Below are 13961 nucleotides of genomic sequence, written 5' to 3' on the forward strand. Positions count from 1 at the left end.
TTAGAGAATGGTGGGTTGTTATAAGATGTCCAGATTTGAGAGCCACCTGGGCTACAGTCTGTTTACTCTTGAGCCAGTTTTTTCACTAGCCTGTTATTTTCTTTTTTTGTAAAGTGTGAGATTAAGTGACTTCTTTGAGGAGTAAAGAAGATAATATACGGAGGAGCACTGTACATGGGCAGGGTGTTCTTCTGGAGGCTGGGTGAATGTCGATTTTTGTCTCTCAGAGTTGAGTATGTAATATTCGAATTTCCTTGCCAAAACTTGGGCATGGGCATTTAGACCCACTGCCAGCTCTGGTGAGGTGCATTAGATAATAATGTATAATAATATAAAGCAGAATTTTTATAAATTTGGCTCTGTAGAAAGTTTTAGTTACAAAAAGTAGGTAATTTTGTTAGGTAGGAAGCTGCATGCTCTACCCTGAGGGTTATATATAAATCTTTAAGTTTTAATCCAGAAGTCATGCTCAAATGGCTCTCTTTGCTTCTCATAAGTAGAGTCATTCTAGAGTATCTAATAATAACCAACTTTTTTTTTTTGCGGTACGCGGGCCTCTCACTGTTGTGGCCTCTCCCATTGCGGAGCACAGGCTCCGGACGCGCAGGCGCAGCGGCCATGGCTCACGGGCCCAGCCGCTCCGTGGCATGTGGGATCCTTCTGGACTGGGTTACGAACCCGTGTCCCCTGCATCAGCAGGCGGACTCTCAACCGCTGTGCCACCAGGGAAGCCCCAATAACCAACTTTTATATACATATATTTGTTAAGTCTGAAATACGGCACTTGGCTTGCGGAAAGGGACATGTCCAGGCATTTGGGGAAGGAGCAAACAAAGCCAAGGCTGGTAAGGCAACTTCAAGAATGAGACACTACCATTGGTTTCGATGGTGTTTTGTAGTTTGTTTTTTGTTTTGATAGGGTGCTATCAGACAGTCTTGAGTGCTAGAAACACACTTACACTTGTAACAGATACTTGCAGTATAGTATGCTTTCTTTGAAAAAAATACAGAAATACATATGCCTAAGACATTATTGAAAGTAGGTTTAGCAAACCTATAGGGTAACTCTTCTTCAAGGTCTTTTATAATCCCACAAAGGCTAAAGTAAAATGTGTATTTTCAGTATCCTTTTACTGTCCTTAATGATTGTGAAAGGATCATGGATCAACCATATCTGTATGAAAAGGTGATGGATGGGTGTTAGTGAAGCTGTTCTGAAGTGTGAGGACCTAATTCTAGAGTCCTTCAGTTTTTTCTTGTATTCATTAATCCAGCAGTCCCCAACCTTTTTAGCACCAGGGGCTGGTTTCATGGAAGACAATTTTTCCGCGGACCGGAGGGGAGGGGGGAATGGTTTCAGGATGATTCAAGCCCATTACATTTATTGTGCACTTAATTTCTATTATTACTACATTGTAATATATAATGAAATAATTATGCAATTCACCATAATGCAGAATCAGTGGGAGCCCTGAGCTTGTTTTCACATGCCACTCACCAATAGGGTTTTGATGTGAGTCTGCAAGCAGTTGAATTATTAGGGTCTCTGTGCAGTCGAACCTCTCTGCTAATGATAATCTGTATTTGCATCCACTCCCCAGTGCTAGCATCACCACCTCAGCTCCACTGCAGATCATCAGGCATTAGATTCTCACAAGGAGCGTGCAACCTAGATCCCTCACATACGCAGTTCACAGTAGGGTTCATGCTCTTATGAGAATCTAATGCCGCTGCTGATCTGACAGGAGGCAGAGCTCAGGTGGCAATGCAAGCAATGGGGAGTGGCTGTAAATACAGATGAAGCCTCACTTGATCACCTGCCACTCACCTCCTGCTGTGTGGCCCGGGGGTTGAGGACCCCTGCATTGATCCACTTTTAAGAATTTATCATACGGAAATTATGCAAATGATTCTGCAAACTGTAAGTGTGCTCAGTGTAGCACTTTCTATAATAGTGAAAATGAGAACTATCTAAACGCTCAACAGTACTTTGCTGCTATTAAAAACATGTTTTTGAAGAATAATGACATAAGAAAATTCTCAGGATTGTCTTTTAGGTTAAGGAAAGGTGGGATAGGAGAGTATACATAAGCTTAGAGTGGAACTGCTTTAAATTGTTAGTTCTGGGTGGGAGAATTCAAGGTAGTTTTAATTTTTTTTCCCTTCTAGGCTCTTCTCTGTTTTCTGTGCTTTCCAAAGGAACATATCTTATTTTTAAAATCAGGCTTTTTAACTTCACATTCATTTTTAAGATGAAACACCAGCATTTTTATACTGTATATGTTAAAACCAAATTTGAGGATATGTGTTAATCTTGGGCTTTACGTCCCAGATACGTACATGAAAAAAATGAGTAAATTTAAAAATTGTTGACCTTTGAGCAGCATGGGTTTGAACTGTGCTGGTCCACTTGTACACAGATTTTTTTCAATAATAAGGCTGACAGTAAGTTATTACCAAGACTTTTGACCATATGGAGAGTTAGCACCCCTAATCCCTGTATTGTTCAGGGGTCAACTATATACACAAATTTAAAATCCAGAGAATGTTTATATACAATGGAAGTTATCTATAACAACATAAAACATGTATAATAATATATAAATATTTTAATAGTATATATCACTAGTCAGACTTTTTCTAGTAAAGAACCAGATAGTAAACACGTTAGGCTTTTGCAGACTTCATACAGTCTCTGTCACATTTTCTCCTTTTCCTCCTCTCTCTAAACCTGTCCTTCCCTCTTCCTCTTCCTTCTTCTTTTTCCTTTTCTTCTTTTAATAATTTTTTATAAATGTAAAAATAATTCATAGCTCACAGGCCACCAAAAACAAGGTGCTGGGCCATGTTTGGCCTGAAGGTTGTAGTTTGCAGACCCCTGGTATATATTATTTTATTACTTTATATATTAAATATTTGAGTTCAAAAATGGGAAATATGAGACTTCCCTGGTGGCACAGTGGTTGGGACTCCACACTCCCAATGCAGGGGGCCCGGGCTCGATCCCTGGTCAGGGAACTAGATCCCACATGCATGTCGCAACAAAGAGCTCGCATGCCACAACTAAGGAGCCCACCTGCTGCAACTAAGGAGCTGGCGAGCCTCAACTAAGGAGCGTGTCTGCTGCAACTAAGACCTGATGCAACCAAATAAATAAATTTTTTTTTTTTTTTTTTTTTTAAAGGGAGGGCTTCCCTGGTGGTGCAGTGGTTGAGAGTCCGCCTGCCAATGCAGGGGACATGGGTTCGTGCCCCGGTCTGGGAAGATCCCACATGCCGCGGAGCGGCTGGGCCCGTGAGCCATGGCCGCTGAGCCTGTGCGTCCGGAGCCTGTGGTCCGCAACGGGAGAGGCCACAACAGTGAGAGACCCGCGTACCACACACACAAAAAAGTAATAATAATAATAATAAATTAAAAAATGGGAAATAATATCATGTAATATATAAATAGAATTTTGTATATTTTAAAGATAAAATCAGTGAGTCCCAAAAGAACTTTTTTTAAAAAAGAATCCTTATTTATATATCTTTCATTTGACAGAGTTAGGAGGGTATCAAAGACCATGAAGAATTTCCTTTAAGTATTTTAATATTAAAGTTTAGGTAAAAGCTGAAAATTTTAAGTCATAGAGGCTTGCTTAAGGGCACAGATAGGATGAGAGCTTAGGGTGCTTTCCTTCACTCCTGGGTAAAGAGAGGTTCAGCTAATTTCAACAGGGAAAGTTATTTATACTGAATGTTTGGAATACTTGAACTGTACTTTGGCATTTTTTCAATAGTATGCATCATTTAACTACAAAGATTTTGAGCTATGGTAGTGTGGTTTAGAGTTGTACTCAGTAATAATAGAGTGGAAGTAGATTTTTTTATTTTCTTCTTCCTGATTATGAAAATAGTAAATGCTTCTCAGGATGCATTTAGTAGCTGCAAGTAACAGATAAATAACTTGGAAAATATGGACATTTATTTTCTTTTTTTTCAAGAAGTTTAGAGGTAGGGAGGTTTTAGGATTGATTATTTAAGAAACTCAGCTACACAGGTTCTTTTCATATTTTTCCTCTACTATCCTAGTGTGTTGGCTTTCTTCCTTAGGTCTTTTTCTTCATGGTGTCAGTCAGGATGGCTAGTTAGGGTGTTTCCTGTTTTTTCACTGTTAATGGACAATGTTATATACATCTTACTGGATTTGGCGTTTTTGAGGGAAATAATGTTATGTGGACAGTCCTGTGCATTGCAGGACCTTTAGCACCCCTGGCTCTCACCTACTAAATACTAGTAAGTGCTCTTCAGTCAGCGTGACCACCAAAATGCCCTCTAGAGTAACATTATCGTCTCCCACTGAGAACCATTGCCCTAGGTTAGTTCATAGGAGCAAGATGACTGGATCGAAGGCATGCGTATGTGTATTTAAAATTTTGGTACAGCTTGCCAGATAACCCTCCAGGAATGTTGCGCTAATTTAAACTTGTAGTGACATTGGGTGAGAGCACCTGTTTGCCCATATCCTCAACAGCACTTAAGTTTTGTTTTTTCATCTTTGCCAGTCAGGGGATTGATGAATCATGACTGGCACAGATTTGGCATCAGTTTCTGATCTGGGAAAATGTCTGTGTAGGTGAATTTCTCTCTGCGTAACTTCTACCTCTAAGGTTCTACATGCTTCTAAGTTACTGCATATAATTTTTTATTGATGATATGTAATTGATTTGCTCATATTCACACATATTTATATATGTTAATATTTGATTTATTTTGAGGGGCAACACACATATACATAGTCAAAAAGAAAAGTATGTACAATGAAAAGTGAGATTTCCTGGACTTCTCTGGCGGTCCAGTGGTTAAGACTCCATACTTCCAGTGCAGGGGGCACGGGTTTGATCCCTGGTCGGTAAGCTAAGATCCCTCATGCCGCGTGGTGTGGCCAAAAGAAAAAGAAAAGGAAAGAAAAATAACATTTCCTTCTACCTCCAGTTATACAGTTCCACTCCCCGTAGGCAATTACTGTTAATTGTGCATATGATGTTGCTTTGTTTTTAATGGATGCATGGTGATTTATTGTATAGATGTACTGTACTAGATTTAATTAGTCCTGTATTGATGGACATCTAACTTTTCTCCACTATTTCATTATTTCAAGCTGTGGTATAGATATGCGTGTGAGAGAATATATATGTGTATATAGAAAAATTAGATATTTTGATAGGTATATGAGGCAAGTCCTAAATTTTTTAAAGTATTTTTAATTAAAAAAATTAATACATGCAAAGGGTCAAAATTCGGTTAATAAAAAGTAAAAATCTCACCTCTTAATCTTGGCCTACTCTTACAAGGTAGTTATTATTCTTGGATATATTTATAGAAAAAAATTACGAATATGAGAATACATATATTAAGTCTCTCATCAAAAAAATGTTACCGGGGCTTCCCTGGTGGCGCAGTGGTTGAGAATCTGCCTGCCAATGCAGGGGACATGGGGTCGAGCCCTAGTCTGGGAAGATCCCACATGCCGCGGAGCACCTGGGCCCGTGAGCCACAACTACTGAGGCTGCGCGTCTGGAGCCTGTGCCCCGCAACAAGAGAGGCCACGACATGAAAGGCCCACGCACTGCGATGAAGAGTGGCCCCCGCTTGCCGCAACTAGAGAAAGCCCTCGCACAGAAACAAAGACCTAACACAGCCGAAGATAAATTAATTAATTAATTTTAAAAAATTACCAAAATGGGATCATTTATAAATACAGAGGTGCATTCTAAACATTGCTTTTTTAACATAAATACCTTGGCTAATTGGTATTTTCTTGAAATTATGAAGATGATACTCAACTTAAAATGTTTATTGAAACTATACCAATAAGAAATGTATAGTTAAGTGATTTATCAGAAGGTACCATATTACTTGCCCCTCTGGTCAAGAAATAGAACATTCCCAGCACCCCAAAAGTCTCCTTCTGCCCCCTTCCAGTCACTATCTTCTCTCCTCCTCAGAAAAAGTCTAGCCTCACTTTATTATAATCACCTCCTTGCTTTCTTTATACAGTTGATTCTCATTATTCGTGGATACTGCATTGCACATTCACCTACCCACTAAAATTTATTACAGCCTCAAAATCAATACCTGAAGTGCTTGTGTGGTCATTTTCAGACATGTGCAGAACTGTGAAAAATTTGAGTTGACCAGTGCACAAGTTCCCAGCGGAGGTCAAATGAGGTGATGTTCTGCCTTCTCATCTCAGCTCTCATCCTGTAAACAAGTCTTTTTTGCAGTCTATTTAGTGCCATATTTCTCTCATTTTTTTGTGCTTTCCATTGGTGATTTCACTGTTTAAAATGGCTTCCAAGTATAGTTCTGAAGTGCTGTGTAAGTGTTCAGTAAGGTAGTGATGTGCCTTATGGTGAAGATGTGTGTTAGAGATAAGCCTTGTTCAGGCATGAGTTGTCATGGTTTGGGCCATGAGTTCAATGTTAATGAATCAACAGTATATATTAAGTAATGTCCTTAAACATAAAACAAGGTTACATATTGATCATTGGCAAAAATGTTTTGACCAGAGATTCATAGGAACCTAACCCTCTATTTCCCCTAGGAACAATGGTTCAGTGTTTGCTAATTCAGTGCTTGGGTGAACTTTATGTGACTACTTCAAATAACGAGAATCAACTGTATTTTTATCACCTAAATGTTATAGTATTATTTTGCATATTTAAGAAAATTTATATATATGGAACCACATAGTATATATTCTGTTGTGTCTACTTTTTTTTCTTAACATTATGTTTGTGAGATTCATTCGTGTTATTACATGTAACAGTAGTTTGCTATTTTTATTGCTGTATAGTTTTCAGTTGTATATATATATACCACAATTTATTTTTCCATTCTCCTATTGATAGGTATTTGGGTTATTTCCATTTCATTTTTATGAACAGTGTTGCTGTGAACATTGTTTTAAATGTCTTTTCATATATACGTGTACATTTCTGTTGGATATACATGGACTTGTTGAGTGAACTGCATCAGTTTTATTAGTTTAGATTCCCACCGGTGGTGTGTGAGAGTTCCTGACTTGGTATTATTAGAATACATCTCTATTCTATTTATTAATCTTATTTGTTACAAGTTAGGTAGTGGGAGTTTTATATTCTTAGTTCCTGACTGCATACAAATTAAATTTCTCCTTCTTCCTTCAGTAATATATATGCAGTACATCTAATGCCTTAAAATTTCTTTTGGAAGATAGAACTGCTACCCTCTTTGGAAAGCAACCCAGTTAATATAGGTTAAAATTTTTTATATTGCTTTTTCTTGCTAATAAAAGTAATATAACTTTACTTAAAAATTCAAATAACAAAGTTTAAGGATCTAATGTGTAACATGGTGACCGTAGTTGACAACACTGTATTATATAATTGAAATTTGCTAGGAGAGTAGAACTTAAATGTTCTAATAACCCCCCTCCCCCGCCCCCCTCCCAAAAGGGTAATGAATACGTGAGGTATGCATGTGTTAATTAACTCGATGGGGTATCCTTTCACAGTGTATCAAATCATCACATTGCACACTTTAAATATCTTACAGTTTTGTCAGTTACACTTCAGTAAAGCTGGAAAGAATTTAAATAATATAGAAATGAACAAAATGCTGAAGAAATCTTTATAATTGGGCTGTATGTTAAAGGATAGAGTAAGGGCAAGGGATGTCTGTTACACAAATTACCTGTTTTTTTCTTTCCCCAAGGTTTATTGAGATATAATTGACATACAACATTGTATTATTTTAAGATGTGCAACATAATGATTCAGTATACATATGCATTGTGATTACTAAAATAAGTTTAGTTAAAATCCGTCACCACACATAGTTAAAATTTTTTTTTCCTTGTGATGAGAACTTTTAATGTCCACTCACTTAGTAACTACCTGATTTTGAAAAGATGGTAAATGTATATTTGGGTTAGGGCCATTTTGATATGTCATTTTAGTTTGTCCCATGAGTCAAAATGTTTGGTGTCAGGTTATAAACATGTAACACCTACAAGGGATAATAGGAGCTTTTCCTTAAATCACAGGCTGTGGTATCAGCAGAGACAGTAATTGACTGGTATGCATCTGGCCTAATGTACATTCTTGCCGTGCAATGATCTGAGTGTTCTATGGAAATATTTTGCAAATGCTTCATGAAGTTTATCAATATTTTTCCTAGAAAAGCTAGGGTGAAACCCCAAATTTAAAAGAGCCCCTTCTATTACATATTTTAGGACTGAACCAAGAATTGGGGATATTCTACAACCCGGATCTGTTGATAGGAAAGCTGTAGGAATGATTAAGCTTTCACTTTCATGAAACTTTGGGTCTCTGTTCTTTTGTCTCTATTGCTTTGTCCTTAAAATTAAACTTTTGGTTTCTCTTACTGAAATTTGCTGGGGAGGAAAAAAATGTTTAGACAGTAATAACAAGAAATACATTTGAAACTGCGTAGTTTTACCCTGAGATAGGATAATAGGTGTTTAACATTTGTGGGATGCGAAGATGAGCTGCAGAGTATTTGTCATTGTTATATAGCATTTCAGGAAAAGAAGTGGGAATAGTTTTAACAGATATAGATGAGGATATAAGAGATGTAATGAGATGAATAGATAATTTTTAAATTACTTATATTTGTAAGGTTTTACTCTAAATATGTAGATTATCAAAGCCAAAGGCCAATAATCATATTAAGACAGTATTTGTTGTCCTCATCATGACTTTTCTATGTAGAATGACTATATAATTTATCATCCAAACCAAGACAGATCTTAAAATTTATGTGACATCAACATTAATCATGGACTATCCTGGGAAAACCAGACATGTGGTCTTCTAATTAAAAAGAACTTCACTTTTTCTAGCTCTCATTGGAGATTATTTGTAGATCCATTTTAACAGATTTTTTTTTCCCTCAAGTCATTAAACTTTTAATAGCACACAATTTGAAGAAATCATTAGTAAGTGTGAGTACAAACTTTTGTGTTCTTCTAAAATCTATTTTAGCCTGCAAACCAAGGGTCAAAATTCAAAGACCGTCGGCTACAAATATCATGGCACAAGGCCAAGGTGCCTTCTGTATCCACTGAGACTGAGGAAGAGGAAGTCAAGGAGGAGGTAAATTTAACGATTGAAAATAAGAGTTGAACTAGATTGTTTTCCAGTTATATGCTTTTCTTAACATTAAGTAATATAAATTTAAAAATAAATATTGAGTTTTTTCATGCATGTAATTAATTAAGACTAGTCTAGAAGTTTATTAAAGAATCAGATTAGGTGCAGAAATAAAAAAGCTCTTTTGGGGGTTATTTTCTGGTGTAGGAGAGACTGTACTTTTTTAAAATTTGCGTTTATTTTGGCTTTATTGGGGCTCTGGACGTTTTTATTTTGGTAAATGAAGACATGGATTAAGTGAACAAATTAAATTTTATCTGATCTAGTTTTAACTTATTCAAGTTCCATAAGTAATAGATTTGAGTTTATTTTCTTTCTACATATAGTTGGTTAAAATGAGAGAGTGTAAAGAAGATGGACATAAGAGGGAAGAATAGCAAAACCAAGGACTTAAATAATACAAGTACTAACCAGCTTCTTAAAACATGAGAATTAATATTGCTTTTTTACTACAGTATTTCTAATTAGTTTATTAAAATGGACACTTAGGCAGCATTGCAAGTTATTCCTCATTCATCCTAATTTTGGTTTTAAAAGATAGCATTTATGCCTGATCAAGAGTCTTCCTGACCAAGTGGGTAATTTTACATAACAAAAGCAGAAACATTTCCCTTCTTTAAAAAAGAAAGAAAAGAAAAATCTTGGTATTTCGGGAATGTTTGTAGATACTTTTACTTTGTGTAAGATTTTAGATTTTTATGTAAGATTTGGAATGTCAGTGTCATAGGCAAGGTATTATATTTGTCCTTCACAATCAGATATTAGAGGAAAAGTTTAGACGTTCAAATGGTTATTTACTTTCCTCACTTTTAAGATAATAGAATAAAATTAATTTTATCAAAAACATGTTTCATAGATATCCCCCTCCCCCCACTAAATGTTCATATGTTATTTGTTTTTCTGATGATATTAGAATGGAAATCTTCTATTAAACTAGCAAAATTAGCAGGGGAGAAGAATATATATATATATAAATGTTTGGGGGGTTTTTTTGCCCCCAAAGATGCTTTGCATCACTTGTAAATCCAGCCTGGGCTTTGTATACTAGTCTGTTTGTCCTTTGGCCTAAAAAGCACTTTACTTAACTTTCTTGTGCCACTGAGCAGATTTTACCCTCTCTTTTCTTCAGGAAACAGAAACGTCAGATTTGTTTTTGCATGATGACGACGATGAGGATGAAGATGAATATGAATCTCGTTCATGGCGAAGATGAAATCTGATGCGAGCTGTATAATTTTTAGGAATATTGTTTAGAAGAACAACTTTTTAAAATTATTTAAAGAAGTCAATGAGCCAAAAAAAATTTTTTTATTTTTATTTTCAACACAGTAGGTTTAAGGACAGCAAGTTTGCTATTTAAATACATCTCATAACTGTTCATGATATTAAAGCACCAAAGGCCTAGTGACTTTTACACAGTTGTGAAGATCCACAGGAATGACTTGGATAATCTCTAGAGCCTTATTTTTCCACACCACCTGTTTTTGTTGCTATTGGTGTTGGATTATGATGTAAATGACAGGGTGTTCAGAAATTTTATTTTGGATTATAATCTGCTGATAAAGTTTCATTAAATGTAAAAATCGCCTGGAATCTTTTATCTCTTAGCTATTATGGATGGGTCATCAGATAGTAGGAGATATTTGTAATTAAAATACCCTTTTGCTTTCAAGAGTTGTCTTGGAAGAAAAGTAAATTTAATTATTTTATTGAGGAGGAGCCCAATTTGTATTCAATCTGAATTCCGGGGGGATTTAATGTGCAGCAGTAAGTAATATTTTAGTGTAAATCGTAACTGTTCTTCAATGCTATAAGGCAATGGTAGCTAGCTCTGTGGGATTTCCATTCTGTCATCATATTAACTCTCCTGGACTTCTGCCACTGATTTTTAGTTTGCTTTGAAATTACTGAGCACTGGTTCAGTTGGTCCTTTTTTTTTCCTTTCTTTTTTTTAACATTCTCAGAATATAAAAGGCTTTCACCTGTCCCCATTTTCTTTCTCCTGCCTTTTTATTAATAGCCTGACTTACCCATTATTGAGATAAGTGATTCTTTTGGGCCACCAAAAGTCAGTCCCCAATAAAAAGTTTAAACCAGCACCTTGATAAACAAGTGATATTTTGATGAGAATAATGGAAGGATTTGTGGGGAGAGAGAGTCACCAGCTTTTTTTTTTTTTTTTTTTTTTTTTTTAAAGCTTCACTTTAGTTAATAGTTATGCAGAAGGGTTTGAAAGTGTGTGAAATTCTTTCCCTAAATTTAAACCATGATGGTGAGGTGACTGGGGATAGGTTGGGGGTGGGATGGGGTAGGGGGATGAGTATGCTAGTAATAAATGGGAGTCATAACTTGACTTTGATCAGATGACCTTATATTTTCATAATTTTGTAGCTTGTTGCTATCCATGAACATATGCATCCTTCAGTAGACGGTTTCCTTCACTGTGTGCATTTTTACTGTACACTGTATAGAGTATCTGTTAAGTAAAATATATCTGTAAATTTATGTCCTTGTGTTCTGAATGTTAGATGGAAAAGCAGAGGAGCAACACTACACTGTATTGACCCCTGGGGAAATAAAATGATTAATGTACATAGGATGTTAACTTTTTCAAGGATATACACAGCTATGTTTTTATAGTACGTGTGGTGTGAAAATTTGAAACCTCCTGTTGGCTTCAGAAGGTTCTTGGTGATCACTATGTCAAGGATTTTGTTTCCTGAGGTGAAGACTGTTTCTCAAAATAGAAACTATTCACTAAGAAACTTAAAACCATCAGGACTCTAGATTTACTTGGCTACAAGAAGTTAAATCCCATGTTCTGACTATCTTTCCTCTTCTACATGTTTTCCTGGAATGATGTGTCAAACCAGGATCATTTTTAAGTTTTCATGTAATTTTCCCTTCATAATAATAAGGACTTCCTCTTTCTAGGTTATAGTTATATTTCTGAAAACACAAAGCTAAAACAAGCTTATAAAAGAAGGAAAACATTACAGTGGGGTAGAGTAAGCAATCTTGCTTCTTCCTCCTCCGTCATCTCTAATGAAATTTTCCTGATGTCTGTGGCTCAGTTGGTATATATTTTGAAAGATTCATTGTGGTGAATATTTTGAGTCCTGACAGTTTAAACGTGATAGAGGGAACAAAGGATTTATATATTTTTTGTACAAAGTTTTTTCTTAAACTGTATAATTTTGTAAATAATTTGTTTGGTTTTTTTGTGTACTAAAACTACCAGCGTATAGATTTCAATAAGAATTGTTGTATTTTTGTATTTGGAAACTGAAAATTACAGTAAATTAATGGAGCTGTAAGGAAATTTTCAGTAGACTGACAATTCAGCAGAGTGAGATTCCTTTTCATATGATTTTTTAACCTAAAATTGACATCTTATTACACTCTCAGTACAGAGAGAGTTGAGGATTTGTTTGACCTTTTTAGTTCTTGAGGGAGAGGGGGGTGAAAGAGAAGGATGTTAAAGTGAAGAATAGCTAGACACTTTTTCGAGTAAGTTTTGAGGCCCTTTATATAAAACTTAGTTTTCGATACACCTAAAATACTTCATAAACGTCTTTTCTAAGACTTCTAAAACATGTTTGACTCTCAAAAATGTATTCAAAATATGCGTTAAATATAATATTAGAAAATTTAAGTTAAGGTTAGCATGAACTAGTTAAATGTATATATTTTTTCCTTTAGGACTGAGATCCCCAAGCATTAGAATTTCTCTTAAAAGCGAGTAACTGTGACTTGTTTTCTTGGCATCTTCACTTACAGAAATAACATATACCATCTGAGGCAAATTCTGTTCTTTTTAATGTGTATGACATCTTTCTAAGTAGCCGTTGAGCAATAACAACCACCAGCCTGGCTCGGTCATCTTGGTTTACTAGTGGATTGCTGCCCAGGCTTAAGAGGCAACCCCGGGGAATGCAGAATTTCCCTCAATTTCTTCATGCTGTAATATTGAGAAAACATTGTCAGTAGCTAAGGTGATAAATTGGAAAACGTCTTGTTAGGGTGAAAAAAAGAGGTCCATGCTGATGGATCATTATTTCAAAAAAAAAAGAAAAAAAATCATGTGAAAAGGAATAGCGGTTCCTCTTGATGTATAGTATGCCTGTATTATAGTTTTTACAAAATTGTGAACTTGTGTAATAGTATAATAGGAGATATTGTTGAATTTCTAACTGTTTATACATTTAAATTCATATATGTAATGTTTGTTTTATCGATTACAATCTGAATTTCTAAGAAGCATGTTGACTTTTGCAATAAAGATGCAATATGGAATGGTTCACAATTGAAAAAAAAAAGATAAAAGTGTTGCAAATTTAAAAGAATTTGGAAAATTTATGAACCATTCCAAAAATTATAACAATCACCAAAAGAGCTGTAATTCTGGCTTGTTCTGGAAAGAAAGAAAACGTATGTGTATGCTTGCTTGAGTGTGAGAATGAATGAGTGATGGCTATGTGTGTGTGTGTTATGTTGGGTTCATGTACATGAGAGAATGCCACTCAATATGAATTTGGGTACCGAAGTCACTGGCTATTAAATATTCAGTAGAATCACTCCTTTGACAGAGTGGTCTTGAAAATGAAAGAGAAGGGCATTAAAGTGTTAACTTACAAGTAACCTTTAACAGCCATATTTCTTTGTTCATGGATGGATCTTGGTATCCCAGATAAAAAGCACAAACAATTTTATAAAAGCATTTATTTTAATATTATCTTGAGGATATTCAAGATGCCTGCAAACA

The 13961-nt window shown here is 35.6% G+C and overlaps 1 protein-coding gene across 5 annotated transcripts in view; it reads left to right on the forward strand.

The window, feature by feature from the left end:
- RBM27 (RNA binding motif protein 27) overlaps positions 1 to 13589 on the forward strand; it is a 69745-nt gene extending 56156 nt beyond the window's left edge. For all 5 annotated transcript variants that reach the window (XM_022590017.3, XM_022590014.3, XM_022590016.3 and 2 more), the window contains 2 exons: positions 9029 to 9139; positions 10326 to 13589. In XM_022590017.3, coding sequence (XP_022445725.1) covers positions 9029 to 9139; positions 10326 to 10409 — 195 coding nt within the window. In that variant the 3' untranslated portion in view covers positions 10410 to 13589. The remainder of the gene's footprint in view (positions 1 to 9028; positions 9140 to 10325) is intronic.
- The last annotated feature ends 372 nt before the right edge of the window (positions 13590 to 13961 follow it).

Source organism: Delphinapterus leucas, chromosome 3 (assembly GCF_059928025.1).
Source record: "Delphinapterus leucas isolate spDelLeu-1000000601 "Yukka" chromosome 3, BTC_Dleu_Yukka2, whole genome shotgun sequence".
Classification (NCBI taxonomy): domain Eukaryota; kingdom Metazoa; phylum Chordata; class Mammalia; order Artiodactyla; family Monodontidae; genus Delphinapterus; species Delphinapterus leucas.